This window comes from Mustelus asterias, chromosome 5 (genome assembly GCF_964213995.1).
Source record: "Mustelus asterias chromosome 5, sMusAst1.hap1.1, whole genome shotgun sequence".
NCBI lineage: Eukaryota > Metazoa > Chordata > Chondrichthyes > Carcharhiniformes > Triakidae > Mustelus > Mustelus asterias.
Genome location: NC_135805.1, coordinates 58408966 through 58432556, shown reverse-complemented (window position 1 = coordinate 58432556; position 23591 = coordinate 58408966). Strand labels below are relative to the sequence as shown.

At 43.2% G+C, this 23591-nt stretch overlaps 1 protein-coding gene across 3 annotated transcripts in view; it reads right to left on the bottom strand.

Annotated features, from left to right (window-relative positions):
• Window positions 1–23591, bottom strand: part of mms22l (MMS22-like, DNA repair protein) — a 152044-nt gene that overhangs the window by 69771 nt on the left and 58682 nt on the right. For all 3 annotated transcript variants that reach the window (XM_078212634.1, XM_078212636.1, XM_078212635.1), the window contains 4 exons: window positions 22680–22742; window positions 21042–21161; window positions 18333–18559; window positions 16465–16974 (listed from right to left, as the gene is read on the bottom strand). In XM_078212634.1, the coding sequence (XP_078068760.1) occupies window positions 16465–16974; window positions 18333–18559; window positions 21042–21161; window positions 22680–22742 (920 nt within the window). The remainder of the gene's footprint in view (window positions 1–16464; window positions 16975–18332; window positions 18560–21041; window positions 21162–22679; window positions 22743–23591) is intronic.

Below are 23591 nucleotides of genomic sequence, written 5' to 3'. Positions count from 1 at the left end.
AATTTGGACTTATTTTTAAAAGCAAACGCAGCCAATAAATTGGCCCAGAACATTGGAATTTTCACAATATTGACATCTTAAGGAATATATGATGGTTTTTGATCTTAAAACCATTTCTTCATAACCTCTGGGAGTTTCAAACAAAACATAGTTTTTTTTTTCAACTTGCAAGTCACAAAGGCAAGGGATGACAGCACAAAGAATTGGGACCTTTCTCTATAGACACCTCATAGACACCTATGTCAGACTCCTATTTATTGACTGCAGCTCAGCCTTCTAACACCATTATTCCTACAAAACCCATCTCCAAACTCTGTGGCCTGGGTTCGGCTCCTCCCTCTGCGACTGGATCCTAGACTTCCTAATCCGCAGACCGCTATCAGTAAGGATAGGCAACAACAACTCCTCCACGATCACCCTCAACACAAGTGTCCCACAAAGCTGTGTCCTCAGCCCATTACTATACTCCTTATTACAGCTATGACCGTGTGGCCAAATTCCCCTCCAACTCGATTTTCAAATTCACTGATGACACCACTCTAGTGGGTTGGATCTCAAACAATGATGAGACAGAGTACTGGAAAGAAATAGAGAATCTGGTGAACTGGTGCAATGAGAATAGTCTCTCCCTCAATGTCAACAAAATGAAGGAGATAGTCATCAACTTCAGGAAGCGTAAAGGAGAACATGCCCCTGTCTACATCAACGGGGACGGAGTGGAAATGGTCGAGAGCTTCTAGGTGTCCAGATCACCAACAAACTGTCCTGGTCCCTCCATGCAGGAACTATAGTTAAGAAAGCCCACCAACACCTCTACTTTCTCAGGAGGCTAAGGAAATCTGGCATGTCTGCTAGGACTCTCACCAACTTTTACAGATGCACCATAGAAAGTATTCTTTCTAGTTGTATCACAGCTTGGTATGGCTCCTGCTTTGTCCAAGACCTCAAGAAACTACAAAGGGTCGTTATCAAAGCCCAGTCCATCACGCAAACCAATCTCCCATCCATTGACTCTGTCTACACTTCCCACTGCCTCGGCAAAGCAGCCAGCATAATTAAGGACCCCATACACTCCGGACATTCTCTCTTCCACCTCCTTCGGTCAGGAAAAAGATACAAAAGTCTGAGGTCAAACTACTCAAGAACAGCTTCTTCCCTGCTGGGGAGCTACTCTATTCCTGCCGGAGTGAAATACTCCTGGCGGGGTGGGAGATGCTATCGGGCTCGGCAAGTTCCGTGCTGGGCCCGATAATCACATCTAAAATAGATTTAAAATACATTAAAAAAAGATTTAAATCATTTACATCTCTTCCCACCAGTTTCCAGCATGGTCCCGACTGCACCTGTTCTCCGGCTCTGGGAGACGCGCATGCGTCGGGAACAAATGCACGAATCCCGCGAAATCCTGCGCATCTCCCGACCCTACCCGCCAGAAAATTTGCGGGGGGTCGCGATGGGAGAATCGCTCCCAATATGTGGCCCAGAATATCAACAGGTGAAAGACTAAAGGCAAGGGATAGTGGACTACACTTTAGGGGCAGATAGAAGAGGAAAGCAGCTCTGCAGCACACTGCCCAGTAACCCCATTTCCCCACTGCTTTCTCCAAACCAACTGTGATCTGAGAGGTTGTACCATCCCACACAAAAAAGTGGGAAAATGCTAAAAAAAAATGCAAATGAAAGGGACACAACCATCACTGTGTGTCCCACGATTCATATTGCAAAAACATTAGATACGACTGACCCTGCCAATTAGATCCCAGACATCAGGGAAGGGATCACCTGGAATGACCTGACAAGATGGCCTGTGCAACATTGTACCAATCTGCTCCAAAGTCAAAAAGGAACAAAATCGGATCAACCACCAAGTGATGATCAGTCATGATCAAAATGAATGGCCGAGCAGGCTTGAAGGTCTGAATGGCCTATTCCTGCTTCTGGTTCCTATGAGTGGTACGATAGCTAAGGAGGAATTGAGAGACTTTGGCTTCAAAGGTTCCTCCAGATATTTTCTTTAGGCCAAACTTATGCGTTTGGACGGCTCCCCCAGCTAGGGTGTTTGATACCACTGAGTGTGGCAAAAGTTTTTAAAAATATGGTTCCACTGTCTAATGTCATGACTTTAGGTAATCCCTAATGTTCTCACTTCATTTTCTAAAAACATCACCTCCTGCTGAGTTCCACACACTGCGCAGTCATCACAAAACAGCAAATTAACTGGAGCTCCCCAACTGCTGTCCTGGCTAAGGTCAGCTAACTCAAAACATACCAAGCAGCAGGTTAGGAATCATCGAGCGCATATGACTCATCATTACTCCAGCAGCTGCTTTATTCCTTGTGTGATCAGGGAAACCGGCAAATCATAGATAAGGGTTACAAAGTAATGGAACATGCAAGTCAATCTGTAACACATCTCCGTAGCTGATGATAAAGATCAAGGGTCTCATACAGGAAGTGTTTGCCCCCTCGGAAGAGCATGAAAGTGGCATTCTGCCCCTCCATGCAGGCTTGTAGCTTGTACACGCCAGTGGGAGAGAGGCTGCAGCCGGCGTGAGATTCAGCCAGAGTGAGGGCATCAGGAATTTGGAGCTAAGTGGGAATTCGGTGTCGAGGGGAAAGAGGTGCTCATCTTCGGGAGTGGAGAGGCGAACCTGCGAGGGAGACTCGAGGGCAAGTGAGAGGTGACGTCACAGCCAGCAGGTAAGTGATTGGTAAGTGTTATCCTTTCCTTTGTTTTCTTGGCATTGTAGTTGTTGTTGTAAGTTAACTGAAGGGTTAAGTCATGGCAGGAGATCCCAGACCCGTGTCATGCTCCTCTTGTGCAACGTGGGAATTCAGGGACCCTTCTGGTGTCCCTGGCTCCTTCACGTGCAAGAAGTGTGTCCAACTGCAGCTCCTGTTAGATCGCCTGACGGCTCTGGAGCTGCGGATGGATTCACTTTGGACCATCCACGATGCTGAGGAAGTCGTGGATAGCACGTTCAGTGAGTTGGTCACACCGCAGATAAAAATTACTGAGGGAGATAGGGAATGGGTGACCACCAGACAGAGGAAGAGGAGGAAGGCAGTGCAGGGGTCCCCTGGGGTCACCTTCCTCCAAAACAGATATACCGTTTTGGATACTGTTGAAGGAGAAGGTTCATGGCACCATGGCTGGCTCTGCTGCACAGGAGGGCAGGAAAAAGAGTGGCAGAGTTATAGTGATAAGGGATTCAATTGTAAGGGGAATAGACAGGCTGCGGATGCAAACAAGACTCCAGGTGGTATGTTGCCTCCCTGGTGCAAGGGTCAAGGATGCCTCGGAGCGACTGTAGAGCATTCTGGAGGGGAGGGTGAACAGCCAGCTGTCATGATGCACGTAGGCACCAATGATATAGGTAAAAAACAGGATGAGGTCCTACAAGCTGAATTTAGGGAGTTAGGAGTTAAACTAAAAAGTAGGACCTCAAAGGTCTGACCAGTGTCACGTGCTAGTCAGAGTAGGAATGTCAGGATAGCTAAGATGAATATGTGGCTTGAAGAGTGGTGCAAGAGGGATGGATTCAAATTCCTGGGACATTGGAACTGGTTCGGGGGGAGGTGGGACCAGTACAAATCAGGTGGTCTACACCTGGGCAGGACTGGAACCAATGTCCTAGCGGGAGTGTTTAAACTAGTGTGGCAGGAGGATGGGAACCAATGCAGGAAGTCAGAGGGAAGTAAAGTGGGGACAGAAACAAAAGGCAGTAAGGGGAAAAGTGGAAGGCAGAGAAACCATAGACAAAAATTAAAAAGGGCCACCGTACAGAGTACAGAGGCAGTGGAGAACTCAATGAATGGGTCCAGAAAGGCTAAGAGAAATAAAACACAGGGAGAGTGTACAAAACACGATAGGACAGATGGTCTGAGATGTGTTTGCTTTAACACAAGGAGTATGATAGGTAAGGCGAATGAACTTAAAGCTTGGATTATTACATGGAACTATGATGTTGTGGCAATTATGAAGACTTGGATGAAAGAAGGGCAGGACTGGCAGCTTAGCATTCAAGGATTTAGATGCTTCAGGCAAAATAGAGAGGGTGACAAAAGAGGTGGGGGTGGTGCTTTGCTGATTAGGGAGGCTGTCACAGGAGGACAACTTGGTGGGATCATGGCCATATGGGTAGAACTCAGGAACAGGTGCGGTGCAATCAACAGCAAGCGTGAAGTGGAGGGACTGATGTGTCAGCAGATTATGAGAAGATGTAAAAACAACAGGGTTGTTGTGATGGGCGATTTTAACTTCCCCAAGATCATAGAATCATAGAAACCCTACAGTACAGAAAGAGGCCATTCAGCCCATCGAGTCTGCACCGACCACAATCCCACCCAGGCCCTACCCCCATATTCCTACATATTTACCCACTAATCCCTCTAAACTACGCATTTCAGGTCACTAAGGGCAATTTTTAGCATGGCCAATCAACCTAACCCGCACATCTTTGGACTGTGGGAGGAAACCGGAGCACCCGGAGGAAACCCACGCAGACACGAGGAGAATGTGCAAACTCCACACAGACAGTGACCCAAGCTGGGAATCGAACCCAGGTCCCTGGAGCTGTGAAGCAGCAGTGCTAACCACTGTGCTACCGTGCCGCCCAAGATAGACTGGGATTTCTTTAGTGCCAGGGGCTTGGACGGGGCAGAGTTTGTTCAGTGCATCCAAGAGTGCTTCTTGAGGCAATAAGTAGATAGTCCAACTCGGGAAGGGGCTATCTTAGACCTGGTTCTGGGAAATGAGCCCGGACAGGTGACTGATGTCTCAGTGGGGGACCATTTTTGGAACAATGCTCACAATTTTATAAGTTTCAAGGTGCTTATAGAAAAGGATAGAAGTAGCCCCACTGTGAACGTACTAAACTGGGGAAGGCTAACCAAGACAGTATTAGGCAGAAACTAGGGAATGTAGACTGGGGGGGCAGCTGTTTGAGGGTAAATCCACATCCGATATGTGGGAGTCTTTTAAAAGTCAGTTGTTAACAATTTAGGACAAGTATGTTCCTGTAAAAATGAAGGATAAAGATGGCAAGATTCGGGAACCCAGGATGACAAGAGAGATTGTGAGCTTAGTGAAAAAGAAGGAGGCATACATAAATTTCAGCAAATTGAAAATGGATAAGGCTCTTGAGGAATACAAAGATAGCAGGAAAGAGCTTAAACAGGGACTTAGGAGGGCAAAAAGGGGCCATAAAATGTCCTTGGCAGACTGGATTAAGGAGAATCAAGGCTTTTTACGTGTATATAAAGAGGAACAGGGTAGCTAAAGAAAGGGTGGGTCCGCTCAAGGACAGTGGAGGGAATTTATGTGTGGAGCCAGATGAGGTGGGTGAGGTCCTTAATGAGCACTTTGCATCAGTATTCACAAAGGAAAAGGATGTGGTGGATGGTGAGTGTAGAAAGGAGAATTTTGACATTCTAGGACATGTTGAGATAAAAAGGGAGGAGGTGTTGGAGGTTTTGAAAAACATTAAGGTGGACAAGTCCCCAGGGCCAGATAGGGTCTATCCCAGAAGACTGAGAGAGGCGAGGGAAGAAATTGCTGAAGCCTTGGCCAAAATCATTGTATCCTCTTTAGCCACAGATGAGGTACCAGAGGATTGGAGAGTAACTAACATTGTTCCTCTGTTTAAGAAGGGCAGAAGAGACAATCTGGGAAATTCCAGGCCTGTGAGCCTTACATCAGTGGTGGGGAAATTATTGGAGAAGATTCTTAGGGACGGGATGTACTCACATCTGGAAGAGAATAGGTTTATTAGCGGTAGGTGGTTTTGTGAAGGGGAGGTCGTGTCTCACAAACTTGATTGAGTTCTTTGAGGAAGTGACAAGAAACATTGACCAGGGCGGGGCAGTAAATGTTGTAGACATGGACTTTAGTAAAGCCTTCGATAAGGTTCCTCATGGCAGGCTGATACAGGAGGTGAAGTCATATGGGATCCGAGGTGAGCTGGTAAGATGGATATAAAACCGGCTTGGGCATAGAAAGCAGAGAGTAGCAGTGGAAGGGTACTTTTCTACCTGGAGGTCTGTGACAAGCGATGTTCCACAAGGATCAGTGCTGGGACTTCTGTTGTTTGTAATATATATATATAAATGATTTGGAGGAAAGTGTAGGTGGTCTGATTAGTAAATTTGCAGATGATACAAAAATTGGGGCAGTAGCGGATAGTGCGGAGGATTGTCAGAGGATACAGCAGGATATAAATCGGCTGGAGACCTGGGCTGAAAGATGGCAGATGGAATTTAACCTGGACAAATGTGAGGTGAAGCAATTTGGAAAGTCTACTGCAGAAAAAAAGTATACAGTAAATGGTAGAGCCCTTAGAAATATTAGCAGACACAGGGACCTAGGCATGCAGATCCACAGTTCCCTGAAGGTGGCAACTCAGGTGGACAAGGTGGTCAAGAAGGCATATGGCATGCTGGCCTTCATCGATCGAGGCATTGAGTATAGGAATTGGAAAATCATGTTACAGCTGTATAAGACGTTGGTTAAGCCACATTTGGAGTATTGTGTACAATTCTGATCGCCACACTACTGGAAGGATGTTGATGCATTGGGAAGGGTGCAGAAGAGATTTACCAGGATGTTGCCTGGTTTGGAGGATATGGACTATGATGAAAGGTTGAACAAACTTGGATTGTTTTCATTGGAGCTTTGGAGGATGAGGGGGGACCCTATAGAGGTTTACAAGATGATGACAGGCTTGGATAGAGTGGATAGTCAGAGTCTTTTTCCCAGGGTTGAAGGGTCAATTACTCGGGGACAAAGGTTGAAAGTGAGAGGGGGAAAGTTTAAAAGAGATGCAAGGGGCAGGTTTTTCACACACAGGGTGGTGAATGCCTGGAACGCGCTGCCAGAGAAGGTCGTGGAAGCAGATTCTACAACAATGTTCAAGAGGCATCTGGATAGATACACGAATAGGCAGGGAATAGAGGGATATGGACCACATAGAGGCAAGAAAATATTAGATTAGAGAAGCATCTGTGTCGGCACAGACTTGGTGGGCCAAAGGGCCTGTTCCTGTGCTGTACTGTTCTTTGTTGGGGAGCATGTAGAGTCAACTCTTGCAGTAAATTTTGCTTTTATTTTGTATATCAATCAAGGAAGAGAAGGATTGGACAGAAAGATAAAATATAAAGTAACAATGCAGACAACAAGTCGAAATACAACCTCAACTTTGCTTTGCTTTCAACCCTCAGTCCTTGTGCATTTCAGTTTGTGATACCTTAGACTGTAACACAAACCTATGGCCCTTTCCTGAACTCCACATATGTACTTTCTACAAAGGTATACAACTGCCTCCATCAGCAGCTGACAGGTAGGGTAATTTTGTAAGCCGCTTCAGGCAGAAGCTGATCCATTCGTCCCCAACCCCCTTTTTTTTGTTTGCCTTCATAGCATGAATTTCAGCTTTGCGAAAATAATTACACAACAGTTTTATTCACATACATTTCGCTTAGCACACAGGTTTACATGTAAGTGGTCTCCTGGGATCAAGAATGGAATTCAACTAAAGGATCTCTCCACTTCACAATCACTTCAAATTCCACTTTTTTTTATTTTAAAATGTCACAATTTCTTCAGGAAGTTTTCAGAAGAAATGTATTTATCCCCAAAAAAACCCTTTATGTTATCTATGTTATAGTATCTAAACACCAGCTTAAACACGGTATCACATACTTTCACCAGTGAAGAAATAATTCAACAAAGCTTATCTGAGCCATTAAGAAATACTTCATGGACCGGGCAGATAAACATTTTCCTGGTTCATCGACAGGACAAGAATTTGACTACAACAGTATTCAACACATTAAACAATCACAATCACGATGGGCATAAACTCAGACACTTTAAAAAGATATTTGTGCAAAGAACTGCTGGAGCTCCAAAATGCCTCTGGAGTATCAGAGAAAGCTATAATTAGACAACGGGAATTTAATTTAGCAGAGCATTGTGGTAATGCAAAGCATCTCTTCTGGAAGATGACGCCAACTGATTGAGCAGCAAGTTTTACTTATTATTTTAATTCCTCATCATGTATAACAGAATAATATATTTTCAAACCAGGCTAAGTTCCCACTGAGTAACTGATACTTTTGAAATGGCCTTTTTGCTGTCAATGTTTAAGACATGCTATGACTGTGGCACAAGCTGCATCTCCTCTATTACAATTTGCCGAGTGATTTAACAGTCTTCAAACAATTACGTACGACGGAAAAGTGGAAACTCTCAACAGTTTGAAAGATTTTGGTGCCACGGGCAAGTTTTCTGTCACAAAAATAGAGAAGGCAAAAATCTTTTGTGACTGTCATAACTATTAAACACATAAATATTACTGGAGATGTCACGAGTATAAGTTAAGTCCGTCCAAACATTTTTGACTTTGTTTAACATTCTCTCATCTTTTCCTTTTAATTTGTGATATAGTTGATTCCTCATTTTAAACAGAGCTTGTTGGCAAGGCACCTGAAATTTCAAATATTTTTGGTTTTTGGTTTTACCACAGGTCTGACCAATTCTATAACCCAAAAGAATGGACAAACTTCAATTGTGTAAAATAATTCAGAAAGCAATTTTGAATAATAAACAATACACATCATAGCGGGTGCACCTGAACCAGAGGGGCACCAATATCCTGGGAGGGAAATTTGTTACGGCTCTTCAGGGGGGTTTAAACTAATTTGTCAGGGGAGTGGGAAAGGGAGTTGTAGTTTAGAAGTCAGTGAGGGTGGTGAGGTATTGGGGAAGGTATCAGGGTCAAGGGTGGGTACTGGTAGACAGGAAGGTGGGTTGAAGTGTGTCTACTTCAATGCAAGGAGCATCCGGAACAAGGTAGATGAACTTGGGGCGTGGATTGGTACTTGGGACTACGATGTTGTGGCCATTACGGAGACGTGGGTAGAACAAGGACAGGAATGGTTGTTGGACGTTCCGGGGTATAGATGTTTCACTAAGTGTAGGGAAGCTGGTAAAAGAGGTGGAGGAGTGGCATTGTTAATCAAGGATAGTTTAACGGCTGCGGAAAGGCACTTCGTGGGGGATCTGCACACTGAGGTAATATGGGCTGAAGTTAGAAATAGGAAAGGAGCGGTCACGTTGCTAGGAGTTTACTATAGGCCCCCAAATAGTAATAGAGATGTGGAGGAAGAAATTGCTAAGCAGATTATGGATATGTGTGGGGGTCACAGGGTAGTTGTCATGGGGGACTTTAACTTTCCAAATATTGATTGGAACCTTTGTAGGTCAAATAGTTTGGATGGGGCAGTTTTTGTGCAGTGTGTGCGGGAGGGTTTCCTGACACAATATGTGGATGGGCCGACTAGAGGTGAGGCCACATTGGATTTGGTACTGGGAAATGAACCGGGCCAAGTGTTAGATTTGGTTGTGGGAGAGCAATTTGGAGATAGTGACCACAATTCGGTGTCTTTTGTTATTGCAATGGAGAGGGATAGGGCCGTACGGCAGGGCAAGGTTTACAATTGGGGGAGGGGTAATTATGATGCGATTAGGCAAGAATTAGGGGGCATAAGTTGGGAACAGAAACTGTCAGAGAAAGGAACTAATGAAAAGTGGAACTTTTTCAAGGAACAAATACTGGATGTCCTTGATAGGTATGTTCCTGTCAGGCAGGGAGGAAATGGCCGAGTGAGGGAACCATGGTTCACAAAAGAGGTGGAATGTCTTGTGAAAAGGAAGAGGGAAGCTTATGTAGGGATGAGGAAACAAGGTTCAGATGGCTCGATTGAGGGTTACAAGTTAGCAAGGAATGAGCTGAAAAAGGGGCTTAGGAGAGCTAGGAGGGGACATGAGAAGTCCTTGGCGGGTCGGATCAAGGAAAACCTCAAGGCTTTTTACTCTTATGTGAGGAATAAAAGAATGACCAGGGTGAGGTTAGGGCCGGTCAAGGACAGTAGTGGGAACTTGTGTATGGAGTCAGTAGAGATAGGCGAGGTGATGAATGAATACTTTTCTTCAGTGTTCACCAAGGAGAGGGGCCATGTTTTTGAGGAAGAGAAGGTGTTACAGGCTAATAGGCTGGAGGAAATCGATGTTCGGAGGGAGGTTGTCTTGGCAGTTTTGAATAAACTGAAGGTCGATAGGTCCCCTGGGCCTGATGAAATGTACCCTAGGATTCTGTGGGAGGCAAGGGATGAGATTGCAGAGCCTTTGGCTTTGATCTTTGGGTCCTCGCTGTCCACGGGGATGGTGCCAGAGGACTGGAGAATGGCGAATGTTGTTCCTCTGTTTAAGAAAGGGAATAGAAATGACCCTGGTAATTATAGACCGGTTAGTCTTACTTCGGTGGTTGGTAAATTGATGGAAAGGGTCCTTAGGGATGGGATTTACGACCATTTAGAAAGATGCGGATTAATCCGAGATAGTCAGCACGGATTCGTGAAGGGCAAGTCGTGCCTCACAAATTTGATAGAATTTTTTGAGGAGGTAACTAAGTGTGTTGATGAAGGTAGGGCAGTTGATGTCATATACATGGATTTTAGTAAGGCGTTTGATAAGGTCCCCCATGGTCGGCTTATGATGAAAGTGAGGAGGTGTGGGATAGAGGGAAAGTTGGCCGATTGGATAGGTAACTGGCTGTCTGACCGAAGACAGAGGGTGGTGGTCGATGGAAAATTTTCGGATTGGAGGCAGGTTGCTAGCGGTGTGCCGCAGGGATCAGTGCTTGGTCCTCTGCTCTTTGTGATTTTTATTAATGACTTAGAGGAGGGGGCTGAAGGGTGGATCAGTAAATTTGCTGATGACACCAAGATTGGTGGAGTAGTGGATGAGGTGGAGGGCTGTTGTAGGCTGCAAAGAGACATAGATAGGATGCAAAGCTGGGCTGAAAAATGGCAAATGGAGTTTAACCCTGATAAATGTGAGGTGATTCATTTTGGTAGGACAAATTTAAATGTGGATTACAGGGTCAAAGGTAGGGTTCTGAAGACTGTGGAGGAACAGAGAGATCTTGGGGTCCATATCCACAGATCTCTAAAGGTTGCCACTCAAGTGGATAGAGCTGTGAAGAAGGCCTATAGTGTGTTAGCTTTTATTAACAGGGGGTTGGAGTTTAAGAGCCGTGGGGTTATGCTGCAACTGTACAGGACCTTGGTGAGACCACATTTGGAATAGTGTGTGCAGTTCTGGTCACCTCACTATAAGAAGGATGTGGAAGCGCTGGAAAGAGTGCAGAGGAGATTTACCAGGATGCTGCCTGGTTTGGAGGGTAGGTCATATGAGGAAAGGTTGAGGGAGCTAGGGCTGTTCTCTCTGGAGCGGAGGAGGCTGAGGGGAGACTTAATAGAGGTGTATAAAATGATGAAGGGGATAGATAGAGTGAACGTTCAAAGACTATTTCCTCGGGTGGATGGAGCTATTACAAGGGGGCATAACTATAGGGTTCGTGGTGGGAGATACAGGACGGATATCAGAGGTAGGTTCTTTACGCAGAGAGTGGTTGGGGTGTGGAATGGACTGCCTGCAGTGATAGTGGAGTCAGACACTTTAGAAACATTTAAGCGGTTATTGGATAGGCACATGGAGCACACCAGGATGATAGGGAGTGGGATAGCTTGATCTTGGTTTCAGATAAAGCTCGGCACAACATCGTGGGCCGAAGGGCCTGTTCTGTGCTGTACTGTTCTATGTTCTATAGCATTCAATAGTACACAACATGAGAATTATAGCATTGAAAATATGAGAATCTCTCCTTTGTTTGGTCATTTTTCTTCATTTCATGCTTACTTACACATAGTTTGACCCATTTTACCTCCTTTCAGCTCCCCATTTTAACAAAGCATCCCTCACAAGACGAATGTTGATTGTAACATATCCAACCTTGACAATAAGCCTCTTGGTTATAATACACCCTTCAGTAAAAGCCTGACATCAACTATTGAATTTTACAGGTTTAATTTTATCAATCACACTATCACAATAAAATCCAAAATACTTCAGTCTCAAATATGAAAGTATGTTGTAGTCAAGCTGCGTGAATTACATTCAATCTTTGGCTGACTATTTAAATTTAATTCAATGTGCCAGTCTATTATTACAGGGTATCTTTTTATACAACAAATACTTTGCTAATGGCTTCACATCTCACTGCAGCCCCACTCCTCATTATACCATCATTGGTAAGTATATTCTCAAAGAAAAGATGCTGTCATACATTCAGACATTGCAATTAAACTGGGATTGTTACGCTTTAAAAAAAAGGTAGTACTTTCATCCAAGTTGGTAGGTCATGGGATCAAGCCCCTCTCCAGATTGAGAGAACATTAAGCTCTTTAAGAAACACGTTCATATTCTGGATAAGAAGTTATTACAAAGTCCTCCTCTGCCAGCTCAAGTGGACATTAAAGATCCATTGCACTGTTCGAAAAGTAGGAGAAAGCTACCAGAATGCTGGCCAATATTCGCCAACCCCCACCAGAAGAGATTTTATCTCACTGTTATGCGTGGGACTCTGCCCAATGCAAACTGGCTCCAATGTGGCTCCACTCTTGGTGAGGCTTTGAGAGGTCAAGCTGTGAGTCATTCTTTAAAACAGGGGGGCAGCGGTGTAGTGGCATTGTCATTGGACTTGTAATCCAAAGACTCAGGGCATTGCTCTAGGTGATCCGGGTTCGAATCCCACCACGGCAGATGGTGAAATTTGAATTCAATAAAACAAATTTGGGATTAAAAGTCTAATGATGACCATGGAAAGTAAAGTAAAGTAAGTAAAGTTTATTTATTAGTCACAAGTAAGCTTACATTCACACTGCAATGAAGGTACAGTAAAAATCCCCCTAGTCGCCACACTCTGGCGCTTGTTCTGGTACACTGAGGGAGAATTTAGCATGGCCAATTCACCTAACCTGCACATCTTTGGACTGCGAGAAGAAACTGGAGCACCTGGAGGAAACCCACACAGACACGGGGAGAATGTGCAGACAGTGACCCAAGCGGGGAATTGAATCCAGGTCCCTGACACTGTGAGGCAGCAGTGCTAACCACTGTGCCACCCCATGGAACCATTGTCGATTCTCGTAAAAACCCATCGGGCTCACTAATGTCCTTTAGAGAAGAAAATCTGCTGTCCTTACCTGGTCTGGCCTACAGCAATGTGGTTGACTCTTACCTGCCCTCTGAAATGGCCTAGTGAGCCACTCATTTCAAGGGGTAATTAGGGATGGACAACAAATGCTGACCCAGCCAGGGACGCCCACGTCCCATGAAGAAGTAAAGAATAAAGAAAAAAGTACCGAAAACCTTTGTCCTGCGCATGCACCTGCGTTGTTACTATGGTTGGCTAAGTCACAGGAGACTGCAAAGATGCAGGTGGGAGGGACTCAGGAACATTGATATTGCTGAAAGTCGGGTTGAGGTGTTTGGATCTTTTCTTGTTCAAAGTGGTCATTATCTGGCACTCAGAGGACACAAACACTACCTGTCAGCACAACTGCATCCAGGAATCTCTAATTTTATTAAAATAAGCTAATGAACATCTAATGCAGATCGCGCCTGATTTCACCGGCACAACAGGGCTGGTAACATTATGAGAGGTGAGAAACTGGGCACGAGCCCGGTTTTTCGCCTTTCACCCAATCTTATCTGCTTGCCACACCGATCGACTGGCATGATGAGCTGGTAAGATCGCCATCGAAGAGTCTAAGACTGTTATAGGCAGGTTAAGTGACTGGACAAAAATTTGGCAGATGGAATATAATGTAGGAAAATGTGAAGTTCTGCACTTTGGTAGGAAGAGTAAAGGAGCTGAATATTATTTAAATAGAGAAAGACTGCAGAAAGCTGCAGCACAGAGGGATTTGGGGATCCTTGTGCACACATCACAAAAATCAAGCATGCAGGTTCAGCAGGTAATAGGGAAGGCAAATGGGATGTTGGTTTTTATTTCAAAGAGAATGGAACATAAAAATAGGTAAGTCTTGCCAAAACCATATAAGGCATTAGTTGGACCATATCTGAAATATTGTGAAGAGTTTTAGTTCTCTTAACTAAGGGGGGATATACTGGTATCGGAGGCAGTACAGAGAAGGTTCACTAGGTTAATCCCCTGTATAGAGGGATTTTCTTATCAGGAGAGAGTGAGTAGGTTGGGCCTGTACTCATCGTAGTTTAGAAGAATGAGAGGCGATCTTATTGAGACATATAGGTTTCTCAATGGGCTTGACAGGGTAGATGCTGAGAGGTTGTTTCCCTTTGGGAGAGAGTCAGGACCAGAGGCCATAATCTCAGAGTAAGGGGTCATCCATTTAAGGCAGTGATGAAGCAGAATATCTTCTCTCAGAGGCCAGTGAATCTCTGGAATTCTTTACTGCAGAGGCTGGGTCATTAAGTACGCTCAAGGCTGAGATAAACAGATTGTTAATCAGTAAGAAAATCAGGGTTATGGGGATAAGGTGGGAAAGTGGAGTTCAACATTATCATATCAGATCAGTCAATCTCACTGAATGGCAGAGCAGAATTGAGCAGAAATGGCCTACTTCTGCATCTATGGCTGATGGTCTTCAGCCTGACAACCCACTGAGATAGCTGTACTCCTTTAATTTTGGCCCCTTGCACATCCTCAGTATTTGCCGTTCCACCATAGGCAGCATGCTTTCAGTGCTCAAATCTTAAGTTCCAGAACTCCCTCTCTCAACCTCTCCCCATCTATTCCCTTCTTTAATAACCTCATTAATAGCTACCTCTGCGGCCAAGCTATTGATCACTTGCCCCAATATCTACTTGTATGGCTGTGTCAAATTTTGTTTGAAAATGTCCCCAAGAAGCGTCTCTTTACTATGTTAAAGACACTACGTAAACACGATTTGCTACTGTGCTACTCAATAAATTCTTTTCACTTCGACTCTGGTTAACTGATGGTTTCACACCATTCATGTTTTAGTTCCATGCCGTTATGGCCAAGCAGCAGCCAAGAGTGTCCTGTGAACATCCGAACATATGAACAAGGAGCAGGAGATGGCCATTCAGCTCCTCGAGGCTGCTCCACCGTTTAATAAGATCATGGCCGATCTGACTGTAACCTCATATCTGCACTTCGCCTACCCCCAATAACCTATCACCCTCTTGCTCACCAAAACTCTATCCACTTCTGTCTTAAAAATATTCAAAGACTCTGTTTTGACTGCCTTTTCAGGAAGAGTCCCAAAGACTCATGATCCTCAGTCAAATAATTTCGTCACATCTCTGTTTTAAATGGGCGACCCCTTGTTTTTAAGCAGTGATGCCTAATTCTAATTTCTCCCACAAGAGGAAACATCCTCTCCACATCCGCCCTGTCAAGACTTCTCAGGATCTTACATGTTTGAATGAAGTATCTATCCCCTATGCTGCCAAACTTGCATTATCCACAGGCTTAAACCTGTCACAGCTGTCCCGATTTACACATTGACTCACTGATTAAGTCCACCAAGTAGTGAGCTGGCAAACAGAACATATTGGAAGATTCTCACATGTTATGTGTTGATCTCATCCTGCCAGTCAAAGAATAAGCCTTGGAATCACCCCAAATACAGATGGGGAAAAAATATATCTGGGTTTCCACACTTAATCGCGAACCAATGACTTCTATTGGAAAGGGTGTTTGTGCTTGACTGTGTCCTGATAAGAAGTAGCAAATGAGCACTCATTTCCTAGACCACCACGAAGGAAGGTCCACTGGCTGAAACTGGAGGGTTGCTGGCACTATGTAAAATAACTCAACATCAGGACATTCATTGCTAAAGAAAAACTTCAGTCACAGCTGATGTCAGTTAGTTCTGTCAAAATGTAAAAACTTAATTAAACTTCAAACACTTCGGATATGACTGCGTTCTAAAGAGATAACAAAGGAGTGGACTAACAGCAAAATGTGGAATGGCACTCCATCTCCTTCCTGTCAATTTGTGGATTATCCCAAAATGGTAGTCAGAATGATAGCCACTGCACAATTCACAATATGGATTGATAAATAATCAGACACTTACAGCACGCATACTCTGCTGGATTACTTGCCCACCGTTCAGGGATGCCCTACGCATACACACTACAAGTTTGACATCAGTGCAACACAGTTCTGGCTTCTCACTGAGATAAAATCTATCAAGCATACATCAAGTATCTAGGTTAAAAATTGCTCCCAAAAAGACTCTCAGAAGTCTTATTGATCTGTTCTCTGGAGGCAAATTATCTCCTGATTCAGAACTGAATGCAAGCTTTAACCATTGCCTATTCACCATGCAGTATTAAATTATCCAACAGCCCAATAAAATCTCCAGGCCGAAGGCTTAAAAAAGCCCACCAAATTTGTTCATGGGATGCTCAGCAACAATACTTCAGTGACAACTTCATTCATTCGTATCTTTAGAGATATCATTGAAAACCTAAAAGAAAAATGCAGAGCAAACTTGAGGAAAACCTTCATCATAAGATATAAATTAAAATGAATGTCCACTCACCTTAAACGAGCCAACACAACCTGCAAAAACGACAGTGCTGTGTTCAATTCAGATTCCCTACAGGCACGGTAGAGCAAACTAAACCCTTCATTCAACAGCTTTTCTTCTGAAAGGTGCAGGTAGGAGCTTGTCTCGAATACCTCCTGAACAGCTTCAATATATGTTGAGAGCAACGGCCAGAGGGTCACTTTTCGGGTGTGGTCTGTGGTTTTCAGGTAGAACTCTTTAGTTACATTCTGAAAGTTCGTTGACAGTTTTGTAGCAAGAACACTAATGTCAACATTCTTCTCTTCGTACATCAGAACAAAAGCAAAGTAGCCTTTCCAAATCAATGACTGCTGGGCTATAGAGAGATGGCTAGGTTTTAAAAAGTCCAGGAGATCGGATACCCGGCTGACAACATCCTCTATCTCGGCCACTGCTGCAAGGACTAGAAAAAGGCTGAAGAAGTTCTGAAGTCCCAATTCGGTAAGTTCCTGCATTTTTCGCTGATGGAACTTGGAATAAATCCTAGAAAATTAATGGGGTTGCTTAGTTTCATTTAGCAGAAATGGAAACAGGCAAAATATTCTAAGAAGCACGTCTGGAATGTTTTCAGTACGGTGGAAGAGGTGGGATGACCTTACGAAGGTGCTATAACTCCAGGTTGCACCACACGACTTAACAAAATCGCAAATTTACAAATTTAAGAGTTAAGAAAGTTTTGCAGAAAAACTGTTCTGTCAAAGATCTAATGTTATTCCGTGGAAAAACGAATTAACGATAAGTTTTAACAAATGTAACCATTTTCATTCAGAAAAGCATAACTTTCACATCAATACTCGAGTATCCGGGTGTCTCATTTTTCATTGCAGTAAGTATCTTGGGAATTATAAGGCGCGGGATTTTGTTTGATAAATAACAAGTATCAGAAAGAAGTGAACTCTCGATACTAAATTAGCGGTTTAGAAATTATTAATTCGCTTTAGCAGAGAGATGGTGGCATATTGGTAATATCACTAGAGTGCTTATCCAGGGGCTCGGTCTAATGCTCTGGGTTCATGAGTTTAAAGCCACCATGGCAGTTGGTGGAATTTAAATTCAATTAATATATCTGGATTTGAAAATTAGTCTCAGTAATGGTGACCATGACAATTATCATTGATTGTTATAAAAACCCACCTGGTTCACTAATGCCCTTCAGGGGAGGAAATCTGCCATCTTTATCCCGTCTGGCTTACATGTGACACCAAACCCACATTAATGTGGCTGAATCTTAACTGTCCTCTGAAATGGCTTAGCAAGGCACTCAGGTCAGGGACAATTAGGGATGGGCAATAAATGCTGGCCCAACCAGCGATACCCACGTCCCATGAAAGATTGAAGAAAAAGAAATTCACCTAATTTTATCCGATAAATTAATTTTAAAGTTTATATTTGCTCAGTGTTTCATGCGGCTTTACCAAAATAAACTAATGCAGTGTATTGACACTTGTGCCGGTTTTTCGCTCTTTACTCGATGTAAAGGTCTCACTGAAATGAGGTTGAACAGCCTCAAACTAATCTCTTAACAGAAATCTTAATTGCTTAACAGAAATGAGGTGCAGAATGCAAAATGGATGCAATGAGTTCCAGTTTCAGCATTCAATGTCCTGCATGTCAGGGTGAACTTAAACATTTCCAAAGTAGAGTCAGGCCATTTTTTCTTTTAGGTGTTTGGCCCCTTCGATATGTTAACAGGTTAACACCTGTCTTAAGAACCCTCTGCCAAAACAGGCCAATGACCAAAAAAATAGTGGGGCAGTCTTTGTGACAGTGTTAACAGAACAAGGTTTGTGGGTTGGAGTGTAATGGGAAAAATACGTCTCATTTACAGCGTACTTTATTACCTTCCTTTCAGCTGTTTCCACGGGTGCGTCCCATTTGTGCCCTTTCCTTTCGTAATCTGCAGGGCCAGAATTCGGAGGAAGAACTGAAAGCTGTTCTGAGACTGGTACAAATTGGGGCTTTGTTCACCACAGCAACAGGTCTTTGTAATCTCAAGCATAGACAAAGGAGATTTGCTCACACTGGCCAGCCCTTTCAAACCAAGCCAGGGAATGTTGAAGGCGCTATTCTGTGACAGCAGACAAGAGAGTGAATTGCAGTCAGCCATACTCAGGACATCCAAATGCAACCCACAAATTAAAAAAAACTTATTAAAATCAACAACTTGACCTCTTAACACACAACGGACAAACCATTTCAAAAATGTATATTCAAACTCATCCTGCATTTTAAAAAGATACACAGCGAAACAAAAAATAACTTAACCAAATTTAAAAAACTGAAACCACGCCTTCAAAGTGTCATTGGTTACATGAAACGTGCAAAATTTGCCAGATCTTTAGTCAGGTTGATAAAGCAGAAATATCTCATAACTAAAATCTACAATTCTCTCATTGCAGTGATTGCATTATTCCCACTGAAAATACATCGAAACAGTGGGAAAGCCATTGAGGATTGGTCAACATTGATCTGCAGTATTGGTGATGCCTCTAGAGTCTAGATGTTGGTTTATGTGGCTGATTCTAATTGAAAAACTGTAAGAATGGTGTCGGTGGAAATCAACCTGACACAGGGGCAATATACTAGCTCAGCAAGAGCAAATAAAGACCAGACAATCCCAGAAAGTGTAGGAGTCTTGGTGTATGTAAATAAATGCACTCCTCAAAAATATTTTCTATTTCACGTACAGAGATACTCTAACCTGTTGCCACTTTGTTTCATGCAATTTAAGCTTCACGGTCTCTCTTTCTACTGGCGGCACGGTGGCACAGTGGCTAGTACTGCTGCCTCTCAGTGCCAGGGGCCCAGGTTCGATTCCCAGCTGGGTCACTGTCTGTGCGGAGTCTGCACATTCTCCCTGTGTCTGCGTTGGTTTCCCCCGGGTGCTCCGGTTTCCTCTCACAGTCCAAAAGATGTGCTGATTAGGTGCACTGGCCATGTTAAATTCTTCCTCAGTGCACCTGAACAGGTGATGGTGTTTAGGCGACTAAGGGATTTTCACAGTAACTTCATTGCAATGTTAATGTAAGCCTACTTGTGACACTAATAAATAAATTTAAACTTGCTTTCTGTTGTTCTCATCTAGCACCATCTCTCTTTGTTTGAATGGAACAGAGGGAATGGGGATCAGTCAAATGGTTAAATTCATTCTCCAATGTCCCCAAGCTATTTAAAGAATGCAGATATATAATCATTAGGAGCACATCTCCCCTTGACTAGGCCAAAACCCTGACCTCAGTTGGTTGACACATTGGGCCTTATTTTACTATATTTATTCCAAGTGCTGGGCGAGCTTGAAACTGAGAGTGTTTCAGATCCGACTTTTAGACCCCACAGACATTGCCCCACCCCCACAACATTACTGACCCCCTTATCACCCCACACCCCTGCGAACCAGACCAATCGCGAGCCCCTCCCCCCTTTGCCCCCACTGATCACAGGCAGAGTGGCAGCGGACCCTCCTTCCCCCCCCCCACTGATCTCAGGCAGAGTGGCAGCGGACCTCCCCTTCTCCCCCACTGATCACAGGCAGAGTGGCCTACCTTCACCCCCACCCCCTCCCCCGAATTCAATAAAAAATATCTGGAATTAAGAATCTACTGATACCCATGAAGTCATTGTCGATTGTCAAAAAAACCCATCTCGTTCACTAATGTTCTTTAGGGAAGGAAATCTGCTGTCCTTACCTGGTCTGGCCTACATGTGACTCCAGAGCCACAGCAATGCGGTTGACTCTCAACTGCTCTCTGAACAAGGGCAACTAAGGATGGGCAATAAATGCTGGCCAACCAGCGATACCCATGCCCAATGAATTAATAAAAAAGCTACAACCAAGTAGAGGGGAAGATTGCTGATGTTCTTGGAGGCAAGTCATCTCAGACTTGAGACATGATTACAGGAGCTCCTCAGGGTAGTGTCCTAAACACAACCACCTTCAGTTGTGTCACCAAATGTCCTTCAATCTTTCATTGGGTCAAAACGGGGATGTTCACTGATATTTGCAGAACATTCAGCTCCAATGAAATTCTTTAGATAATGAAACAATCCATGCCTCCATGCAGCCTCAATAAGCTCCAGAGAGTGCATGCTGATAGTCCAACAAGGCCGGTTTGTAACACGGCAGGCACCTACAATGTGGCAATTTGAGTTGATTGCCAAGGGTTACACTCATTTTCACTGATTTTTTTAAAAAAGGACTGATACTAGCAGGCATTGGGCCTGCTCAGTATATCTTCTAACTCATTATGAGCAACACCATGGGAGATCTGTTGTAATAATGTAAAATTGAAATGTTATCTAAAACTATGCACAGAAAGCATGACTTTAAAATGGCAATTGAATTCAGTCCCAGCACCCTGATCGATCCTAATTGAAAATTACACTTAGTCTTGACACTGCATGAAATTCCACAGGAGATCAATTAGAATAATACAAAGAAATTGAAATGAGTGCAATTTTACCATTCCAACTGCTTGATTTGTTGCAATTATTTTATCTTTTCACCAATAAGGTTTCAGAACTACTAACAGTTGTGCAAATTTTATACTCACCAGATGCTTGCTGTAATATTCCCAGAGTATAGAAACAGCATTTGGATTAGTATCCCAGAGATCGCACAATGTTAGGCAACACTGAACATGCATCCGTAAATGTTCTTCCAAGACGCCAGTCTAAAATATTAGAGTCAAGAGATAGGATCAAACAATAATCACAGACATTATCTTTATTGAAAGTACATAAGATTTTGTGCTTCATTACAATGGTCACAAATAATGTTTCATTGGGACTACTCAAGATGTTTTGAGATGGAGGATAGCTCTGTAGCATTTTTTCAGAGCTTATTTTTATTTACAGATTCCCTGAATGGTGCTTTGTAAGTATTAATTCTTCACTGAAAACATTGACAGGAGGAAGGATGATGTTGTCTCCTTATGTTGCTGAATTTTAGAAAATATAGACATTAACCTCAATCAGATATGATAAACTTCATTTCAAATTTCGCAGAAGTGGCATTGATGAAATTCTGGAAGGAATTCCTCATGTATGCATTGGATTTGAAAAGCAGAATTTGAATAGGAGGGCCTGAATAAATTGGGAAGCTGGACATGCCAAAGATTCGATGGGCTGCACTTGAAGAAGGCATTTAAAGGGTTAAAAATCTATGCCATGTTTCTTCTGTTCACTTATTCATTTACGCTTTTAATTTTTATTTGGTATTTAAAGCCCAATAACGTTAGTTGTATTTTACAACTTGTCAAATACCAGGAAGACCTAATGGAACATGAAATAATGTATAAATTTATTGCCTTTCATTATCCTTAACATTCAACCATATTTCACCTAGATATTGGCAGCAATGAAAATTCCCTAGGACACATAGAAACATAGAAACTAGAAGCAGGAGTCGGCCATTCAGCCCTTCAAGCCTCCACCATTCATTTTGATCGTGGCTGATCATCGAATTCAATGTCCCGATTCCTCCTGTCCCCCATATCCCTTGATCCTTTTAGCCCCAAGAGCTATATCTAATTTCTTCCTGAAATCAGACAACATTTCGGCCTCAACTACTTTCTGTGGTAGTGAATTCCACACTTTAACCATCCTCTGGGTGAAGAAATTTCTCCTCATCTCAGTTCTTATCATCAAACTATGACCCTAGTTCTGGACTCCACCATCTACCCTGTCTAATCCCATTAGAATTTTATAAATTTCTATGAGATTTCTAAACTCCAGTGAATATAATCCTAACCATCTTAGTCTCTCCTCATATGATAGACCTGCCATCCCAGGAATCAGCCTGGTACACCCTCGCTGCGCTCCCTCTATACTAAGGGCATCCTTCCACACAGGTTGTAAGGGCTCACTTACGAGAGTTGTCAAAAATATTTAGAAGAAAATGGCTGAATGAACCCAAAATGTGTATTGAGAAAAGCAGGGAGCTTTGTCAGTGTCTTGGCTGACATTTACTCATAACCAATATCACTAACGGTAATATGAGCAGAATGCTGCAAATGTTGTAGATCTGAAATAAAAACCAGAAGTGCCGGAAAAGCTCAGCAGGTCTGGCACTCTCTGTGGAGAGAGAAACAAAGTCAACATTTCGAACATAATATGATTGTTCTTCAGAGCTGTTTGAAAGATGTTTAGACTTTATAAAATAAATAGTCCATGTAAGTGTATTTACATACCTGATTATTTGAGGACAGTTTCAAAAGTTCTTCTGTAAAACTCCAATTGCTTTCAGTCTGTTTCTGTGTTGCACAAATACATTAAAATGCATTAGTAGATTCTGGAAATGTGAAATTGAGGTCTTTATTAGAATACTAACCAGGCAGTACAATGGGCAGAGGACAACTTATTTTCAACTCTGAACCCATGACACAAACATCTCCTCTCTCCTCACTAGTTGTAAGAATCCAACATTCCTTGATGAATCTCAATCCTAATATGGTACGCATTGGCCACATTATAAAGATTGATGTGGAAAATGGACAAATTTATATTGGTGCTGTAAAGGTTATTTTTACAAAACTGGACTACTTACAGACTAAGGATTTGTACTCGAAGTTTAGAAGGACGAAGGGGGATCGCATTGAAACTTACAGAATACTGAAAGGCCTGGATAGAGTGGACGTGGGGAAGATGTTTCCATTAGTAGGACAGGCTAGGATCCGAGGACACAGCCTCAGGATAAAGAGATGTTCCTTTAGAACCGAGATGAGGAGGAATTTCTTCAGCCTAAGGTTGCTGAATCTATGGAGTTCATTGCCGCAGAAGGCTGTGGAGGCCAGGTCATTGAGTATATTTAAGACAGAGATAGATAGGTTCTATATTGGTAAGGGGATCAAAGGTTACGGGGAAAAAGCGGGAGAATGGGTTTGAGAAACTTATCAGCCATGATTGAATGGTGGAGCAGACTTGATGGCCGAATGGCCTAATTCTGCTTCTAAATCTTATGGTCTTATACTTGTTTTTTTTAGATTAATTGTCTCGATTTTTTGCAGACTTCAGTTTATGCGCTTGCCAACTCAACACTGATACATTCCGACCAAACCCCTTCCGGATACCCAGGACTTCCTCAACCATTCATTTTCTTTGGT